At 40.8% G+C, this 20614-nt stretch overlaps 1 protein-coding gene across 2 annotated transcripts in view; it reads right to left on the bottom strand.

Annotated features, from left to right (window-relative positions):
- Positions 1-228: 228 nt before the first annotated feature.
- Positions 229-20614, bottom strand: part of TIGAR (TP53 induced glycolysis regulatory phosphatase) — a 32816-nt gene continuing 12430 nt past the window's right edge. For both annotated transcript variants that reach the window (XM_025851978.2, XM_025851979.2), the window contains exons 3-6: positions 19603-19724; positions 7105-7182; positions 3391-3501; positions 229-2318 (exon numbers count right to left, since the gene is read on the bottom strand). In XM_025851978.2, coding sequence (XP_025707763.2) covers positions 1887-2318; positions 3391-3501; positions 7105-7182; positions 19603-19724 — 743 coding nt within the window. In that variant the 3' untranslated portion in view covers positions 229-1886. The remainder of the gene's footprint in view (positions 2319-3390; positions 3502-7104; positions 7183-19602; positions 19725-20614) is intronic.

The following is a 20614-nucleotide window of genomic DNA, read 5'->3' as shown; positions in this document are numbered from 1 at the left end:
TTTTCACTCATCAGATTCGCAGAATTTCATCAGACAGCATCAAGTGTTGACAGAAATATAAAAAATAGGAACTTTTGAAAATTGCCAGTGAGACTGAAAACCAGGCCGGCAACTTTGAAAACCCACTGACTCTTGTCAAACTGGAGATGCACATTTTTTATGCCACAGAAGGTTGTTCCCTGAAAGAAAATACTGAATATACCCAAATGTCCACTACAGGAGACCAAATGAACAAAATGTGCCACATTTATTTAATAGAATACAGTGATAGTTAAGTACATCCATATATACATAGCAACATAGATAGAACCCCATGATATAGTAATTGAAAATACAGAATACCGATTGATGATATTTATGTACATTTGAAAAAACACTGAAGCAATTCCATTTCCTTAGGATCCTAGGTAAATGGTCGGGAACAGATGAATGTACGCACAGATGCACCGCGGCGGTGGCCTCTGCAGAGTACAAGAGGGCACGGCACTGCAGGGACTGGTTAAAGGAACTTCACTTACATCTCAGTGTGTTACTTCGTTAAAAAAATAATAATAATAAAGCAAAAAGGAAGCGGGGAAGTTATTACTTCTGGATGGTGAGAATGCGGACATTTATTATATTTATTATTATTTGTCCTTTTCGCTTCCCTTTTCAAGTTCTCTGTTGCAGAGCCCTCCCTCTAGTGCTCAACCACAGGCTCTCTTCCAACGCTGACAGGAGAGGGGCACGGATGGACCCGCTGAGAACACTGTTAACACTGAACGTTACCTAGGACTTACAAGCTGTCCACGGTAAATTTGGACTACACGTGATTTTGGCCTTAACTGACAAACTTTAGTATTAACACTCTTGTAAGGTGGGACTCAGCATTCATCAGCATGATAACTTAAAAGCAAACCACATGGAAAACACTTTCATTTCGGTGAGGATTTTTTGAGGGGCCGATCTTGTGTACAAAATTCAGTTAACCAAAATCCCTTTGCTCCAGTGCCATCTGGTGGAAAAAAGAGGCAACTGTACCTTCCACAAAACCCCACAGTTGGGGTTACTGGAGCAACATTCTTTCGAAGGAAGCATCCCCTTTCCTTCTGAGGTTACTGTGTAGTACACCAGTAACCATTCACTCTCATGAGAGCCTTCCCCAAACTAAATTCTTCAGTCTATTAGTTAGATAAGAAAGAGATGCTCTTTTGTCTTCTTTTGCGCAGAGATTCCTTCTTCAATGTTTCTTAGTCAAATGATGCTTTCCATTCTTCCTCACCAGACCAATCTGCAATCATAATCTCCATTCGTCCACATTTCAAACCCTCTGTAGTAAAAAATTCTAACAGTTGATTTCTATATTAAAAATTTTAGTGTCATTTTGCTTTATATAAAACTGAAGGTGGTTAAGAATTTTTCATTTAAAGGACTTTTAAAATACAGTATGTTCTCACTATAAATAAGCAATGGGAATTATAAATAGTTCCTTCTTTTAAGCACTGGACGATATAGTAAAAAACACACAGTATCTTACCCAAGAGCCAATAAAACAGGCTAGATTTTTCAGATATTAAAGAAAAAGAACAAAGAAAATGAAAAAAAGCATAGTTACAAGGTCATGAATCCCTCAATTTGCAATACTGAATTCCTTGATTCATTTACAATCTAGAGATGTAACTGAACAGGGTGGTAAAATTACTTTGGAAAAAGCCAACTGTACTCAAGAGAAAATAAGTCAATCCCAAATGGTTTCCATTAGTATTCTCTGTGGCCACGATTCCATTCAAGCTTTATAACCTGCTGTAATAGCTTTTTAACTGTTTCCAAATCAGTGCTAGCAGAGGATGGAAACAAAGCCAAAGGCACTCCCTCAGAAGTTCAAAATTTTGATGTAGATTTAAATTTTAGCGAGTTTCAGTCCCTCCATTCAGATGATCCTGTAGGTACATACAAACACACTGAATTGTTGGCTTCACTTCTCTTCCTTTCTCAAAGTTTATGATAAAGAGACTAATCCCTGTGTTGGGACTGACTGACATAAATTCGGATTTGTTCAGAGTTGAGGGTAAGGAACACTTAAGGTCAGTCAGAAAATAATTAAACAGGCTTTTCATGTAAGCGCCATGACTCACAACTAAGACACTGGCGGCTAATCCTGGTGCACCACTGTCTGCATTAGATTCAGAGGCACAGGTTTTTCCTAAAGGAAATATCTCTGCCAGAGAAGTTTCCAGACAGTTGCTTGGAGCTCCTTGGGAAAACGGTTCATTCTGACCTGCTTCTTGAAGGATCAGTTGACAAAGAATATCGAAAAAGTCTTTTCCACGCATTTTCACCTACAAGAAAAGAAATTAAAGTGGCATTAATGATTGTCTTAAAACATAAACATAAAACACAACTGACTGGATTTTTCTAATATGTCAACATAAAGTATTACATAAGCAGTGGAATTCTGTTTCCACTCACTCGATCAGCAGCAAATGCCTACCATACTTCCGGAGTGACGGAAGCACACTGGGGGACAAAGAAGAGTAAGATACAATTCCTAATCCCTTACTTCACAGCACTTACAATCTAGTTAGGGCGACTTACACGGGAAAAAGGAGCCCACAGAAGTGTTAACTAGGCAACGACATCTAGAGCACGTCAACTGGGTTAGAGCAACCATCAACAAGGACACAAAATCTTGCCTTTACTAAACTAATAGAAAGTCTTTCCAAGAAAATTATGAAAATAACAAACGGGAAAAAAATCCCCAATAATGCAATTCAAAAGCAGAACACTCCAAAGAAAGGCAAGCGCGGTGATGGGGTCACTTACAAGAGCTAAAGACGCAGGAGGAGAGGCTTGAAGATTGCGAGTGTTGAGTTACTTCGCCTGGAGTGTTCTGCCTACCACTGTCCTCAAACAGCACCGCACTGCTCCCCTGCCTACTACTACCACTGCTGTGGGTACCGCTGCAGACTCCGAGACTCTCCTTCAAGTATCACCCGGTAACACACGTCCTTTACACCCAGTACTGGCAATGACTGTCGATGTAACAGTAAATAAGGAAGACAGCTTAAAAAGGAAAAACAGGGGTGTCTGCCTTCGGCTTGGGTCATGATCCCAGGGTCCTGGGATCGAGCCCTACATCGGGCTCCCTGCTCCCTCTGCCCCTCCCCCTGCTTGTGTTCCCTCTCTCGCTGTGTCTCTCTCTGTCAAATAAATAAATCAAATCTTTAAATAAATAATAACAAAATAAAAAGGAAAAACAAACACACTGCACAGAGTTGTTTTATAAAGCAAACAACTTTCAAACTGCTTAGCTAAGATTTAGAGACATCTCATTTACAAAAGAAACCCAATTTTAGCTACTTTGACATTGGCAAGATCAACTACGTGGGAACTCGCCCCAGGGCTACGTACCTGGTCTAACGTCTCTCCTCCGGGTGGTGTGAACATAGGGCATTCTTCCCCAGCTGCTTTGGCCATTGCCCTTAGCTCACTTAGGGCCCTGCCTTCTGCAACCCCGTATTTCTGCAATGGTCCAAAAGACAAAAGTGCCTCAAATGAACTTGTGATACATCGATTAAGTACATGCTTACGGCAAACTTGGGACAATCATTCTGGCAAGAGGCTGGGTTTCTTTCCACTTACTTTATTATATCTTTTAAACTTATAATGAGAACATACTCGGTAGAGGCTGCAAACCCTAGAAATACAGTTGACACCTTGAATTGTACACTGTCCAGATGGGTTGTATGGAACAACACACCAAGTAGACAGTGGGGCTTTACTGGAAAAAAACAGAGACTTGCACAGACTCCAGGGCCAGAGACCAACATATGAAGTGCACCAAGTCAGCCACCTCACATCCACATGTACTATCTCATTTGATCCTAACAAGAGCACTATGAGATGGGTATTTTCAGCTCCATATTTATAAATGGGAAAGCTGAGTTTCAGAGAGGTTAAGCAACTGGCCTGTATTCCCACAGCCAATAATCAGCAGAGTTGAAATTCAAACCCAGATCTGTATGTTTTCAAAGCTCATTAGCTCTTTAGATTCGTAAAGACTGAGCCATAGCAAAGGACACAGAAGTCACAAAAGAAATACAAGTGACCAAGAAACACAGGAAATCTACAATGTAAAAATTAAAATGGCACCTTTCAGAAACTATTAAATTAGAAGACCAAAGACACTACCAATAGCTAGTGTTCATGTAGGAAAAACTTTCTCCTACATCATTCACGGAAGTATAAACTGGCTCAGCTTTTCTAGAAGAAAATTTAGCAATATGTATAAAAGGCTTTAAAAAAAAGAACACTCTCAAAAATTCCACTTCTAGGAAATGCATTAGGTACGTGTATAAAGAACTACAAAGAGGTTTATTTTAACATTATTTATATCAGTGGAAAATCTAGTCACAACCTAGGTGTCCACCGGTAGTAGCTACGCAACTTCCATATACTGGAATAATGCAGTCACTAATTAGGTGATCATATCCGTGTGCATTCATTAGCACTGAAATACACAGGGAGAAAAGCTAGTTAAAAAAACAACACATATAGGGGCACCTACATGTCTTAGTCGGTTGAGCGTCTGACCCTTGATTTCAGCTCACGTCGTGATCTCAGGGTCATGAGACTGAGCCCCATGTGTCGGGCTCCCTGCTCAGTGGGGAGTCTGCTTGAGATTCTCTCCCTCTCCCCCAACTTGCACTCGTGCCCCCTCTCTCTAAAATAAATAAATAAATCTTAAAAAAAAAAACCCACCACATATAGCAGGGGTACATTTAGAAAAAGGCATACACAATCAGATAGAGAGACTGACAAACACGAAAAAAAGTCAAGAGCACACATACCAAAATGTTCACAGTATTTGTGCATGGTAGAAATTTTTAACTGTATTTTTCCCCAAACTGTTCTTACTTTTAATTCCCTACAATAGTAACAGATTACTTGCATAATAAAATATTTAATAAAATATGTAGAGATAAACCACCATTTATGGTTTCACACTGATGATGCCCCAAAATGCTAACACCACCATCAGACAGAAGTCCGACAACTAAATGTTCTTTTTTTATAAGACCATATGCACAGTTGTCAGGTGCTCCTCCAATTCCCAAGTTCAAATTCTTACATCCTCAATTATAACGGGAACAACCTCTATTATAAAGGAGAACATTAAAAATCATTACTTGGTTTGTTTTTTTCAAGAACGGAAACATCCATTCATTAAATACTCCAAATGCTACATTGAAACATGTCAGGCAATGAGGCGAGAGCAGTGAAGAGACCAGGAGGGACACGCAGCTCCCCACCCTTGCTGAGACTGTAGTGTGGTGGGTACTAACCTAGAACAGTAAGGGAACAGCGCCGTAATGGAAGGAACTGCCGGACATAGACACACACAGCAGAGATGGCTAATCTGCATTTGTGGGGCTGCAGAAGGCCAAAGCCTTGGGGTGAATGGAAGTTGGCCAGGTGTGGAGAGCATGTATCCCGGGCAGATTTGGAAGTTCAGTGAGGAAAGAGCACAGGATGCTTGGACAACTCTGAGAAGATCCGTGAGAGGCCTATCACCAGTGGTCCAGAACATGGAATCCAGGGCCAGATGGCCTCAATTTGAACCCGAGCTGTGCCACGTACTAGCTCTATGATGCTGAGCACAGACTTGACCTCTGTGTGCCTTGCTTTCTGCAACTGTAAAAATGAGGTTTTTAAGTCTTCACAACATGGGGGTGTTGTGAAGATTAACAAACCTGCAGGGCTCGGAGCAGGGCCAGAGTGTAGGGAGCGCCATGCAAATGCTCGCTATTTATTATTAAGGCCAGGCACAGAGCACAGAAAGAGGACGGAGGCAGATGGAGGCAACAGATCATATCCTACGGCACGCTGACAGGCCAGGCTGGGGCTTGGACGGCCTCCTGAAGGTAAAACAGAAACAGGGAGCTGTTCTATACAGGTGTGCAGCAACCACGTTCTCCAGACGACTCTGGCTGCAGCACGGAGATGAGATGAGAAAAGCGAGTGCCAGTCAGAAGACAGGGGGATCGCTGTTCCCAGTGAGCTAGGAGACAGAGGACACTGAGGGCAGTAGGACGGCAGCAGTGGGTTAAGGAACTACTACACAACAGCAGCACTGACAAGATGATGGTAGGATGTGCACGTGGGAGGCAAGTTCAAGTCAAAAATGTGTGGTTTGAACAACTGGGTAAAGCAGGGGCCGGGGAGAGAAAAGGTGGTGCGTTCCACTGAGCTGTGGGGCACACACAGAGATAAAAAGTAGGTAGTTTGAGACGTGAGCTTAGGCAAGAGCTCTCAGCTAAACATATATATATATGAACATCAACTGAAATCACAGGAGAGGATGAAGCTACTCAGGAAGAGAGCGGAGTGAGAAGAGACAGCGCAGCCAATGATCACACTCTCCCTACTGTAGGTGACAGGCCTCGCTCAGCACTCCGCTGAACTCACGATGGTTGTCTGGCACTGGAACTGGGTTCCCAGGCACAGAGCGAGCCTCTCCAGGCAGTATCTCTGTGGAAGTTGTAGTATATATTTTGGATGAGAAGAGAGAGCACACGCAAGTTATGAAAAGCAATTCTTTAGAGATCCCCAGCCATTTGACATTTCTATCCAGGTACAGAAGAAATCACAGGGCTGCCAGGGACATTAGCCTGCTTAAAGGCCTGTACGAAAGAGCAAAAACTGCTCTAGGAGGAGACGTGGGGGTCAAATCTTAGATCTGAAAGTGAGATGTGGCTTTAGCTAAATTGCCATTTCAGCAAGAGTCATTTCTGATAAATAAAATGGGCATAAGAAAGTCTATTGAAGCTTAAAAATGAGAAGTAGGATGGGGAGCTGACAAGAGAACTGTGCACTTTTACCTCCAACTCTTTTGTACTAGTTCTCATGAGCAGACTTTGCTTTTATAATTTAGGATGCCTACCTCACACAAATTTAATAACTAAATAAGATACTATGTATGAGCGTATATAACAGCCACGGTCACATAGCAGGTTCTTAACATATATTAGCTGATTCCACACCCTTATCAAGAATGCATCAGATCAACTGAGGTGGTTTACTGATAATTTATGGTGAAGAATAATATATAAGTAAGCTACTTACTCTTTCTCGAAGTCTTGAATCATACTTTACTGTCAAATCTTTGCAAACTTTGCTCTTCTCCAAAATCCCATGCACGGTCTGAAAATGGAAAGACAACGGTTTCTTTTCTCATAAAAACAGTCATTCTGGCCAAAATGTCAAAATACAGCACAGCAAAATCAAAAAGAATTAGAGGGGCGCCTGGGTGGCCCAGTCCATTAAGTGTCTGCCTTCGGCTCAGGTCATGATCCCGGGGTCCTGGGATCCGAGCCCCGCATCGGCCTCCCTGCTCAGTGGGGAGCCTGCTTCTCCCTCTCCCTCTGCCACTCCCCCTGCTTGTGCTTGCTCTTTCCCTCACTCTCTCTCTCTCTCTCAAAGAAAAAAAATTTTAAAAAAAAAAAAAACTAGAAATAATTTTCCTTCATGAAAGTTGCCTCTCTTCTGTACTGCTCATCCTTCGTCTCTTCACACGAATTTGGATTATTTCCTTCTGTGCTATCTTCTAGTTCAGAGGTCAGCAAACTATAGCCCAAATCCAGACTGAGGCTTGTTGTTGTGAATGAAGATCTATTAGAACACAACCCCTTACATATTGTTTGTGGCTGCTCTCACGGTACAACAGCAGTTGAACAGTTGTGACAGAGAGCATACAGCCCATAAAACTTAAAATACGTACTATATGGCCCTTTACAGAAAAGGTTCCAGTTCATTAATTCTCCATCCAGGTGTGCCTAAACTGCTGTTAAACCCATCTACTGAGTCTTAATTTCAGTTACATTTTCAGTTCAAGAATTCACGCTTGGTTCTTCTACATCGTTTCCAGTTCTCTGCTGAAATTCTCAGTGTCATTTTTTAATCTATGCGTTCAGTGGCTATTTTAAAGAACGTGTCTGGTAACCAGTAATTGAAGAACTCCTGAAGCTGTTTCTATTGTCTTTTGTTTGGGCTCATTTTTGTTCATGTTCCTTTCTCTCATGGTGTGCCTGGTTATTTTTGATCAACAAGACACTGTATTTGCAAAACTGTAGAAATAAATTTAAGTCCACAACCTGCCTTTTTAATCCCCTCCCCATAAAGTAAACACTGTCATCATTATGGTTCTGTATTATCAGTATTTGTTTACATTTACCTTTACCAGTGTCTTTGCTCACCAATCTTTTCTAAAACTCAGACCTCCCTTCTGGCATTATTTTCCTTCTTCCGTTAGCCTTTCAAAGTTTCTTTATAGCCTGTTTGTCCGAAATGTCTTCATATCACCTACAGTCTAGACAATGTTTTTGCTGGGTATAAAACTCTAAGTTAGTCTTTATTATCACTCAGTGCATTAAAAAAAAAATTATTACCAATACTAACAAATTTGTTGATAGTCTAATTGGCCATTAGTGGATGATGTTTGTCCTTCTTTGGAGTTTTGCAATTTTGTTATTGTAAGCGTAGATATGGGTTTCTTTTTATTTACCTTGACTGGGATTTATCACCCTTTCTAGATCTGTCATCTTTCAACAGTTCTGTAAAATTATCAACTGTGACTTCTTCGACCCCTTTCCCATTTTATTTATTTATTTATTTTTAAAGATTTTATTTATTTATTTGACAGAGACAGAGAGACAGCGAGAGCAGGAACACAAGCAGGGGGAGTGGGAGAGGGAGAAACAGGTTTCCCACTGAGCAAGGAGCCCTTGCTCAAGATGTGGGACTCGATCCCAGGACCCTGGGATCATGACCTGAGCCAAAGGCAGACACTTAACAACTGAGCCACCCAGGCGCCCTACCCCTTTCCCATTTTAAATACCTCCTTCTGAAAGACACCAGACCTCATCATATTCTTGATTTCTTTTAAACTCTCATATTTTTAATATATTCATTACACTGTGCTACATTTCAGTTACTATCTTACATTTACCTATGAGCTAATGATTATTTTGGCCATGTTTAATCTAATAACTTAGTACATCCCCTGAGTTTCTTCTTTTTGGTTTATTAACTTGTTCTGCATTTTTAAAACAATTTTATTGAGGTATAATTTACAACAAAAAATATACCTATTCCTAAATGTACAGTTCACTGAGTTTTAAAAAATATATACCTTTCTAAATACCACCAAAATCAAGATATGGAAGAATTCTGTCACCCTAAAAGATTCCTTTGTGTCTTTCCTAGTTGATCCCCCTCACTCCTGGCCCCTGGCAACCACGGATCTGCTTTACGTAACTGAAGATTAGATCTGTCTTTTCTAGTCTCCCATAAATGGGAGTCCTACACTGTGTACTCTTTTGTGCCTGGCTTCTTTTGTTCAGCATGTTTTTGAGACTTTTCCATGTTGCTGCTGAGCTGTATTCCACCGTGTGAATGCATCACAGTTCACTTATCCATTCACCTACTGATGAACACAGGTGATCCGATTGCTTATTATAAACTAAGGTGTTAAAAAATTATATACAAGTCTCTCTGTAAACACACGTGATTTCTCTTGGATAAATTCTTAGGATGGAAATTGCTGGATCATATGATTAGTGTATGTTAAACTTCCACTGTTTTCCAAAGCAGTTGCTCCATTTTACATTCTCACTAGCAATATAGGAGTTCTAGTTGTTCCACATTTTTTTATCTTTTTTTAAAAAAGATGTTTTATTTATTTATTTGAGAGAGAGAGGGGGCACAAGATGGGGGAGGGCTGGCAGGGAGCCTGCAGTGGGACTCGATCCTAATCCAGGATCCCGGGACTCCAGGATCATGACCTGGCCTAAGGCAGTGGCTTAACCAACTGAGCCACCCAGGAGCCCCCACATTCTTTTATCTTTTTAATTTTTGGCATTTGCAAATATTTGTGTAATAGCATCTTATTATGGTTTTAATTTGCATTTCCATTAAGATCACTTCTGCTAAGCATCTTTTCATCTCCTTACTGACCTTCCATATTCTCTTTTGTGAAGTGCCTGGTCAAATTCAAATCTTTTGCTCATTTTGAAGTGGGTGTTTGTCTAATTACTGAGTTGAAAAAAATTTAGATAAAAAATTTGGATAAAAATATCTAGATAATTTGTCAGATATATACACACACATACATTAGATATGTAATATACACATTCATAATTTCCTCCCAATCTGCATCTTGTTTATGCTTTGCACTAAGAAACCTTTATAAAGATTTTTCTCTGTTTTCTTATAGAAAATATATAGATTTAGCTTTTAGATTTGTGCTGAGATCAACTACAAGTTAATTTTTGTGTTATAGGAACTAAAGGCAAAAGTTCATGTTTTTCCACATGGATAGCCCATTGTTTCAGCATATTTTATTGAAAAGAATATCTTTCAAGTGCTGAATTACCTTGGCACCTTTGTAAAAACCCAATTAATAAAAAGATTCTGACTTCCAGGGAAGGTGGCAGAGTAGGAGGAACCCAGGTTTACCTCCTTCCACGGATACAACAAGGTAACATTCACATCAGTGTAAATAACCCAGAAAATGACCCAAAGACTGGCAGAACAAATTCCACAACTAAAGGTAGAGAAGAGGCTACAATGAGATGTGATGGAGAGCAAAATGGGCCCATGGGCCACCCACAGGAGGGAGGGAGCCAAAGGCCTGGAGAAGGAAGAGAAACAGACCCTCGCATCGGGAAGCCCCTGTGAGGAAGACAAATCCCTCATAACATTTGGCTTTGAAAACCAGAGGGTCCAAACTTTGTGAGTTCTTACACCCAGCAGGACTTAAAACCTGAAATTTAAAAAATCAACAGGACTGGGTCTGGGAGAGCCCCGAGGGCAAGGGGAAGCTGAGTCCAAGCCCTTAAAGAGACTCAGAGACTATGACTTATGCCACAGATTTACAAATGGATTCAGATATAACCAAGATGTCGGAGATGGAATTCAGGCTAGCAATTGTGAAGAAAATGGCTAGAATGGAGAAATCAATTAATGGCAACATAGAGTCTCTAAGGGCAGAAATGAAAGCTGAATGGGCAGAATTTAAAAATGCTATCAATGAGATCGAATCTAATCTAGATAATCTAACAGCTAGGGTAAGTGAGGCAGAAGAATGAATTAGTGACCTAGAAGACTAATTAATAGACAAAAAAGGAAACGAGGAGGCCAGGGAAAAACAACTCGGAATCCATGAAAATAGAATCAGAGAAATAAGTGACACCATGAAACGTTCCAATGTCAGAATTATTGGAATCCCTGAGGGGGTGGAGAGGGAGAGGACTAGAAGATATATTTGAGCAAATCATAGCTGAGAACTTCCCTAATCTGGGGAATGAAACAAACATTCTTGTCCTAGAGGCAGAGAGGACCCCTCCCAAGATTAAGGAAAATGGGCCAACACCCCGGCATGTAATAGTAAAACTGGCAAATCTTAGAACCAAGGAAACTATCTTAAGGGCAGTTAGGGGGAAGAGATTCCTTACATACAGAGGAAGGAACATCAGAATAACATCAGACCTATCCACAGAGACCTGGCAAGCCAGAAAGGCCTGGCAAGACATATTCAGGGTACTAAATGAGAAGAACATGCAGCCAAGAATACTTCATCTGGCACGACTTTCACTTAAATGGATGGAGAGATGCAGAGCTCCCAAGGCCAGCAGAAACTGAAAGAATATGTGACCACTAAGCCAGCCCTGCAAGAAATATTAAGGGGGGGTTCTATAAAAGGAGAAAGACCCCAAGAGTGATATATAACAGAAATTTACAGGGACAATATAAAAACAAGGTCTTCACAGGCAACATGATGACAATAAATCCATATCCTTCAATAATGACTCTCAATGAGAACAGCCTAAATGGTCCCATAAAATGGCAGAGGGTTGCAGACTGGATAAAAAGACAGGACCCATCCATACGCTGTCTACAGGAGACTCATTTTGAACCTAGACATATATCCAGACTGAAAGTGAAGGGATGGAGATCTATCTTCCATGCCAACAGACCTCAAAAGAAAGCTGGGGTAGCAATTATTATATCAGACAAGTTAGATTTTAAGCTAAAGACTGTAGTTAGAGACACAGAAGGACACTACATCATTCTTAAAGGGCCTATCCAACAAGAAGATCTAACAGTTGTAAATATCTACGCCCCCAACATGGGAGCACCCATCTACATAAACCAGCTGCTAACCAAAAGAGTCATACTGATAACAATACATTATTTGTAGGAGACCTCAATACTCCACTCTCAGCAATAGACAGATCATCTAAGCAGAAAATCAACAAAGAAACAAGAGCTTTGAATGACACACTGGACCAGATGGACCTCATAGATATATACAGAACATTCCACCCTAAAACAACAGAATACTCATTCTTCTTGAGTGCACGTGGAACTTTCTCGAGAACAGAGCACATACTGGGTCACAAATCAGGTCTCAACCGATACCAAAAGATTGAGATTATTCCCTGCATATTCTCAGACCACAATCCTTTAAAACTGGTACTCAATCACAAGGAAAAAATTGGAAGAAATTCAAACACTTGGAAGCTAAAGACCACTCTGCTCAAAAATGTTTGGGTCAAACAGGAAATCAAAGAACTTAAACAATTCATGGAAACCAATGAGAACAAAAACACATCAGTCCAAAACCTATGGGATACAGCAAAGGCGGTCCTAAGGGGGAACTACATAGCCATCCAAGCCTCACTCAAAAAAATAGAAAAATCCCGAATTCACCAACTCACTCTACACCTTAAAGAACTAAGAAAAAGGAACAAATGATGCCTAAGCCACACATCAGAAGAGAAGTAATTAAGATTAGAGCAGAGATCAATGAATTAGAAACCAGAAACACAGTAGAGCAGATCAATGAAACCAGAAGCTGGTTCTTTGAAAGAAATAAGATCAATAAACCACTGGCCAGACTTACCCAAGAGAAAAGAGAAAGGACCCAAATTAATAAAATTATGAATGAAAGGGGAGAGATCACAACTAATATCAAAGAAACAGAAACAATTATTAGAAATTATTATCAACAACTATATGCCAATAAACTGAGCAATCTGGATGAAATGGAGGCTTTCCTGGAAACCTATATAAACTGCCAAGACTGAAACAGGAAGAAACTGACAACCTGAATAGGCCACTAACCAGTAACGACATTGAAGCAGTGATCAAAAACCTCCCAAAAAACAGGAGTCCAGGGCCTGATGGATTCCCTGGGGAATTCTATCAAACATTCAAAGAAGAAACAATACCTATTCTCCTGAAGCTCTTTCAAAAAATAGAAACAGAAGGAAAGCTTCCAGGCTCATTCTATGAGGCCAGCATTACCTGGCCAAACCTGGCAAAGACCCCATCAAAAAGGAGAATTTCAGACTGATATCCCTGATAAATATGGATTCCAAAATCCTCAACAAAATCCTAGCTAACAGGATTCAACAATACATTAAAAGGAACATCCACCACGACCAAGTGGGATTTCTCCCCGGGATACAAGGGTGGTTCAACATTCACAAATCAATCAATGTGACAGAACGCATTAATAAGAGGAGAGAGAACCATGGTCCTCTCAATTGATGCAGAAAAAGCATCTGACAAAATACAGCATCCTTTCCTGATTAAAACTCTTCAGAGTATAGGGATAGAGGGAACATTCTTCAAGATCATAAAATCCATCTATGAAAAACCCACAGCGAATATCATCCTCAATGGGGAAAAGCTGAGAGCTTTTCCCTTAAGATCAGGAACACATCAAGGATGCCCATTCTTGCCACTATTGTTCAACATAGTACTAGAAGTCCTAGCAACAGCAATCAGACAATAAAAATAAAAGGTTTCAAATTGGCAAAGAAGAAGTCAAACTCTCTCTTTTTGCAGATGACATGATACTTTATGCGGAAAACCCAAAGACTCCACCCCCAAATTACTAGAATTCAGTAATGTGGCAGGATACAAAATCAATGCACAGAAATCAGTTGCTTTCTTATCCACTGACAATACAACCATAGAAAGAGAAATTAGAGAAACGATTCCATTTACAATAGCACCAAAAACCGCAAGATACCTCGGAATAAACCTAACTAAAGAGGTAAAGGATCTATACTCTAGGAACTACAAAACACTCTTGAAAGAAATTGAAAAAGACACAAAAAGATGGAAAAACATTCCATGCTCATGGATCGGAAGAATAAACATTGTTAAAATGTCTATGTTACCCAGAGCAATCTATACCTTCAACGCCATCCCAATCAAAATTCCAATGACATTTTTCAAACTGCTGGAACAAACAATCCTAAAATTTGTATGGAATCAGAAAAGACCCCGAATTGCCAAGGAAATGTTGAAAAAGACAAACAAAGCTGGGGGCATCACATTGCCCGATTTCAAGCTATATTACAAAGCAGCGATCACCAAGACAGCATGGTACTGGCACAAAAACAGACATATAGACCAATGGAACAGAATATAGAGCCCAGATGTGGACCCTCAGCTCTATGGTGAAATAATCTTCGACAAAGCAGGAAAAAATATGCAATGGAAAAAAGACAGTCTCTTCAATAAATGGTACTGGGAAAATTGGACAGCCACATGCAGAAGAATGAAACTCGACCATCTCTAACACCATTCCCAAAGATAAACTCAAAATGGATGAAAGACCTCAATGTGAGACAGGAATCCATCAAAATCCTAGAGAACATAGGAAGCAACCTCTTTGACATCAGCCACAGCAACTTCTTTCAAGATTCATCTCCAAAGGCTAGTGAAACAAAAGCAAAAATGAACTTTTGGGACTTCATCAAGATAAAAAGCTTCTGCACAGCAAAGGAAACAGTCAACAAAACAAAGAGGCAACCCACCGAAGGGGAGAAGATATTTGCAAATGACACTACAGACAAACCACTGATTTCCAAGCTCTATAAAGAACTTCTCAAACTCAACACCTAAAAAACAAAGAATCAAGTCAAAAAATGGGCAGAAGACATGAACAGACACTTCTCCAAAGAAGACACACAAATGGCCAAGAGACACATGAAAAAATGTTCATCATCATTAGCCACGAGGGAAATTCAAATCACATTGAGATACTACCTTAAACCAGTCAGAATGGCAAAAATTGACAAGGCAAGAAACAACAAATGTTGGAGAGGTTGTGGAGAAAGGGGAACCCTCTTACACTGTTGGTGGGAATGCAAATTGGTACAGCCACTTTGGAAACCAGTGTGGAAGTGCCTCAAAAAATTAGAAATAGAGCTAACCTATGACCCAGCAATTGCACTCCTGGGTATTTACCCCAAAGACACAGATGCAGTGAAAAGAAGGGCCATATGCACCCCAGTGTTCACAGCAGCAATGTCCGCAATAGCCAAACCGTGGAAAGAGCCGAGACGCCCTTCAACAGATGAATGGATAAAGAAGATGTGGTCCATATATACAACGGAATATTACTCAGCCATCAGAAAGGATGAATACGCAACTTTTACATCCACATGGATGGGACTGGAGGAGATTATGCTAAGTAAGTCAGGCAGAGAACGTCAATTGTCATATGGTTTCACTTATTCGTGGATCATAAGGAATAGCATGGAGGACATTAGAAGGAAGGGAAAAATGAAGGGGGAGAAATCAGAGGGAGAGATGAACCATGAGAGACTATGGACTCTGAGAAACAATCTGAGGGTTCTAGAGGGGAGGAGGGTGGGGGGATGGGTTAGCCCGGTGCTGGGTATTAAGGAGGGCACGTACTGCATGGAGCACTGGGTGTTATACGCAAACAATGAATCATGGAACACTACGTCAAAAACTAATGATGTATTGTATGGTGACTAACATAACATAATAAAATAAAATTTAAAAAAAAGAGAGAGAGAGCACAACAAACTGCCCAACAAGATAGAATACAGAAGCAGCAGTTTCAAAAACGCCTGGGGCATACAGGAGGGAGAGTTATTTACTAATCTCAGAGCAAGTCCAGAGGCGCAACAGTCACAAGGAGACTCCTCCGGGAACAAAGGAGCTGACACGCACCATCTCCCTCCCCAGCCCCACAGCATACACACATGGCCCCTGTGGGACCCAGCGAGGCAGACATTCACTACCTAACTTGCTAACACTGCCACCCCACCCTCCAGCACCTTGTGGATCCACTGCCTCCAATACAATGTTGGCCCCGCCCAACCAGGGTGGTGCCACAGGCCTGGCAGTGCCTTAGTAGCCCCAACAGTGGCCAGCACCACTCCAAAGTGACTCCTGCCCTGGGAAGAGGGAAAGATAAGCATACACCCGAGTCACACTGTGGTCCCAGCAGAGGGCTGAAGGCAGACAACTGGTCTGACGGCAGGCCGTGCCCACCAATGAAAGCTTCTTGGAGCACAACACAGGGAAAGCGCCCTGCAGTCTGCTGAGACCACAGCTCTGGCAAATGCCTGGTCTGACTCAACTCAAGCCCAAGGCAGCCCCACCAGATTGGCCCACTAACAACACAGGGACCAAACCCTACCCACAACAGGCAAAGAGAGCCATTGTAGATGACTGGACTGAAAGCAAAAGAGGCTCAGCCTTGACAGCAGGGTGCACACAGCACACAGGAGACACCCCTGAAGAGTCAGGTGCTGGTGAAGAGGGGACACTGTGCTGCAGCACATGACAGGACTTCTTCACAGGCCACAACTTGCAACAGCAGGAGATGTAGCTGACTTTCCTGACACACAGAAGCAGACACAGCGAGTTACACAAAATGAGGAGATAGGGATATGCCCCAAATGAAAGAACAGGACAAAATCACAGCAAGAGACCTAAGTGAAATGGAGAGAAGTAATATGCCTGATAGAGAATTTAAAGTAATGCTCATATAGATACTCCCTGGAGTTGAGAAAAAAGTGGAGGATGTCAGTGAGACCCTTAACACAGAGATAAAAAACAATCAGAAATGAAGAACACACAAAATGAACTATTGGGACTTCATCAAGGTAAATTCAATAATTACCTATCAATAATGACTTTGAATGTAAACAGACTAAATGCTCCAATCAAAAGAAATAGGATGACAGAATGGATAAAAAAACAAAACCCATCTATAAGCTGCCCACAAGAGGCTCATTTCAGGCATAAAGACACATGCAGATTGAAAGTGAGGGGATGGAGAGGGCGCCTGGGTGGCTCAGATGGTTAAGCGTCTGCCTTCGGCTCAGGTCATGATCCCAGGGTCCTGGGATCGAGTCCCGCATCGGGCTCCCTGCTCCTTGGGAGCCTGCTTCTCCCTCTGCCTCTCTCTCTCTCTCTCTCTCTCTGTCTCTCATGAATAAATAAATAAAATCTTTAAAAAAAAAAAAGAAAGTGAGAGGATGGAGAAACATTTATCAGGCAAATGGATGTCAAAAGAAGGCTGGAGTACAATACTTATACTGGACAAAAGAGACTTTGAAACAAAGACTGTAACAAGAGACAAAGAATACCATATAATAATAAACAGAACAATCCAACAAGAAGATATAACTATTGTAAATATTTATGCACCCAACATGTGAGCACCCAAATACATAAAGGAGTTAATAAGAAACATAAAGGAAGTAATTGATAGGAATACAGTAATAGTTGGGGACTTTAACATCTCCCTTACATTAATAGACAGATCATCTAAACAGAAAATCAACAAGGAAACAGTGGCTTTGAATGACACACTGGACCAGATGGATTTAACAGATAGACATATTCACAACATTTTATCCTAAAACAACAGACTACATATCCTTTTCAAGTGTACATGGAACACTCTCCAGAAGGGATCACATATTAGAGCACAAAACAAGTTTCAATAAATTCAGAAAGACCAAAGTCCTACCATGTATCTTTTCTAACCACAACAGTATGAAACTAGACATTAACCACAAGAAAAACTCCAGACTCCTTTAAAAATAATAATAAAGAGAGAACTAAAAAAGATCAACTGACCAAAAAAGCCCAAACCAATATTAAAAAACAAAACAAAACAAAAAAAAAACCCACAACAACAAAAACACCCTGACCATATAGGTATGGGTCTATTTCAGGTCCCTCAATTGAGACTCTTCATTTTTCCTTTTTTTTCCTTTAAAGATTTATTCATTTATTTGAAGGAGAGAGAGAGAAAGAAAGAGAGAGAGCATGAGCACACACGAGTGGGAGAAAGGGCAGAGGGAGAGAATCTCAAGGAGACTCCCAGTTGAGCGTGGAGCCTGACGTGGGGCTCAATCCCACAACCCATGAGATCATGACCTGAACTCAAATCATGAGTCAGACGCTTAACCAACTGAGCCACCCAGGCACCCCCATTTTTCCATTTTTAGTCTTCTTTCTTCCTTGATTTTAGGATGTTCTGTTTCTATGACTTCATGTTCACTGACCTCTTCTTTAACAGCGTCTACCCTGCTAGTAATCCCCTCCTGTGAAATTTTCATTGCAGAATATTGTATTTTGATCTCAAGAAGATGAATTTGGTTCTTTTCATATCTTCTATTTCTTTCCTCATTATGTTCCCCTGAGCACAGATCAGCCTCGCTGTTAAGGTGTGACCTTTCTGAAGTTTCCACTGTATGCTTGATGTATTTAACAAAATCTCTCCACTCTGGGTGGTAGGAACTCAAATCATTCCCAACCTGTGGGAGCTCTTGACATTGTCTGGCTTCTGGCTCCCTAGCAACTGTTCTCTCCCTAGCAGTTATGTTTTATACCTGGCCTCATGCAATTTCACCTACGCACAGGCAGACTCTAGTCCACCAAGAATTTCAGGGGATCCCTATCCATATTTCTAGAGTTCTTTCTCTGTGCAGCACCCTCTTCCAGCACTCTGCCCCACAATCTTTAGTCATTTAATCTCCCCAAATTCCAAGCACTGTCTTCTCAATTCACTGAAGTCACTGGCTCTATCTGGCTTCTCCTACCAGCATCAGGAAATTGCATCAGGTGGAACACCAGGACAACTCAAGGGCTCACCTCATTTCTTTCACTTCATTTGGGGATCACAGGCCCACACTGTCTGAAGTCCAATGTCTGCAAACAACTGTTTCATAAATATTGTCCTGTTTCTCTAGTTGCTTATGGAGGGAGACTGTATTCCAACTCTGTTATTCCCTCATGGTGAATTATTCCCTCCATGAAGTCTTTAGACATTTATTTGGTTCCTTTTTAATTCTCTGGGGTCATTTTTATAGTAATTTGTTCCCTAAAGATATTTCAAACATGCCTTTTATTTCTTTACAGTAACATAGTTGTTTTCTTTTCTAACTGTGTCTGGATTCCAATATTTGATGTCTTTGTGGGTTAAATTCTCCCGTCTGGTGTTTCTGCTGGCTCTCTCTCACAAACCTTCTTTGTCTTTTTAAAGATATTTTGTTAGACATTTTCCCCAAGCTACTTTAATTTAAAAATTACCAAAATAAAATAAAGTACAAAAGTAAAATGAAAGAAAGAAGTTCTGTTAGTGCGGGAAGGAGAGGAATGAGGATGGTATCTGCATGTGACTGAATTTCCTACAGACTCTGGAAGCAGTTTTCAAGGTTATAACTGTTGAGACTCTTTACTCATCGGTCTAAACCTTGACTCTAAACTTACCTGCTTTGTCCTCATGAGGTCACTGGAGAAAACATGAGTAAACTTCACATTATTAAGAAATATGCCAGCGGCAGCTGCTTGTTTAAATCCAGTTTCTGAAAGAGGCTCATCTATTCCTTGTCCTGTGGTAGTCAGAGAAGGAACAATAACATTCAAATATAAAGATAACAGATGCAAATAAATCACATGTAAGAAAATATAAATAGAATTTATCTATATTTTATTAAAAGATTTCCTTAGGTACTTTTCTATATAACTTTTCAGAGAACCAAAAAAGCAAGTAATATTAAGCTATAATCCTGTAAAGGCTCAGGTATTCAAATGTTTCCCAAAAGAATGTCTGCCTAATGGGAATCAGATGATGATGAGAATTCAGTTGTCTCCAGCTCTCCCTTCTCTTGTGTCTGCCCATCCCTTCATTAGCTGTTATTTTCTTAATGCTGGCTCTGATCTTATGTTCTCAACCCAGGCGCTGCATTTGAAAGGTAGGATCCTCACCTAAACAGTTTCCCTTCCTTACCTCCACTGCCCAAATGTTCAATATTGTATTATTTCCCCTCACCCTTGTTCCCCTCTTTCTTCATTCTTTTTCCTTAAAAAAACAAAACAAAACAAAAAAACTTTGGAACCTTCATTTCCAGGAGAAGGGCTGATTAAACACTCTGAAGGGTCCTCCTATTGCAAAAGAACTAAATGGGTGTGTGTGTGTGTTGTGTGTGTGTGTGTGTGCATGATGCTCACAGGATCTAAGGAAAGTCTCTAAGAGGAAATGCAAAGCAACCAAAATACCCTGAGCTGAAACCTGAATATTAACATTAGAAAAATGGAGTTGCCAGGGTATCAGCACAAGCAAGGGGGCAGCTGGGGGAGGGAGCCTGCTGCATGGCACAGCAAGGTAGGAGGACTGAACTCAGCATTCCTGGAAGCTAGAGATCCTACGAGGAAGCTGGTATAGTCTCAGGTCAATAGTAAAATCAAATGCAAATTCGCTTCAGAGCAAATCTGACTGAAT

The sequence above is a fragment of the Callorhinus ursinus genome, unplaced genomic scaffold (genome assembly GCF_003265705.2).
Source record: "Callorhinus ursinus isolate GAN/ISIS: 27379988/994484 unplaced genomic scaffold, GSC_fseal_2.0 scaffold74, whole genome shotgun sequence".
NCBI classification, from domain to species: domain Eukaryota; kingdom Metazoa; phylum Chordata; class Mammalia; order Carnivora; family Otariidae; genus Callorhinus; species Callorhinus ursinus.
This window is presented reverse-complemented; position numbering and strand designations above follow the sequence as displayed.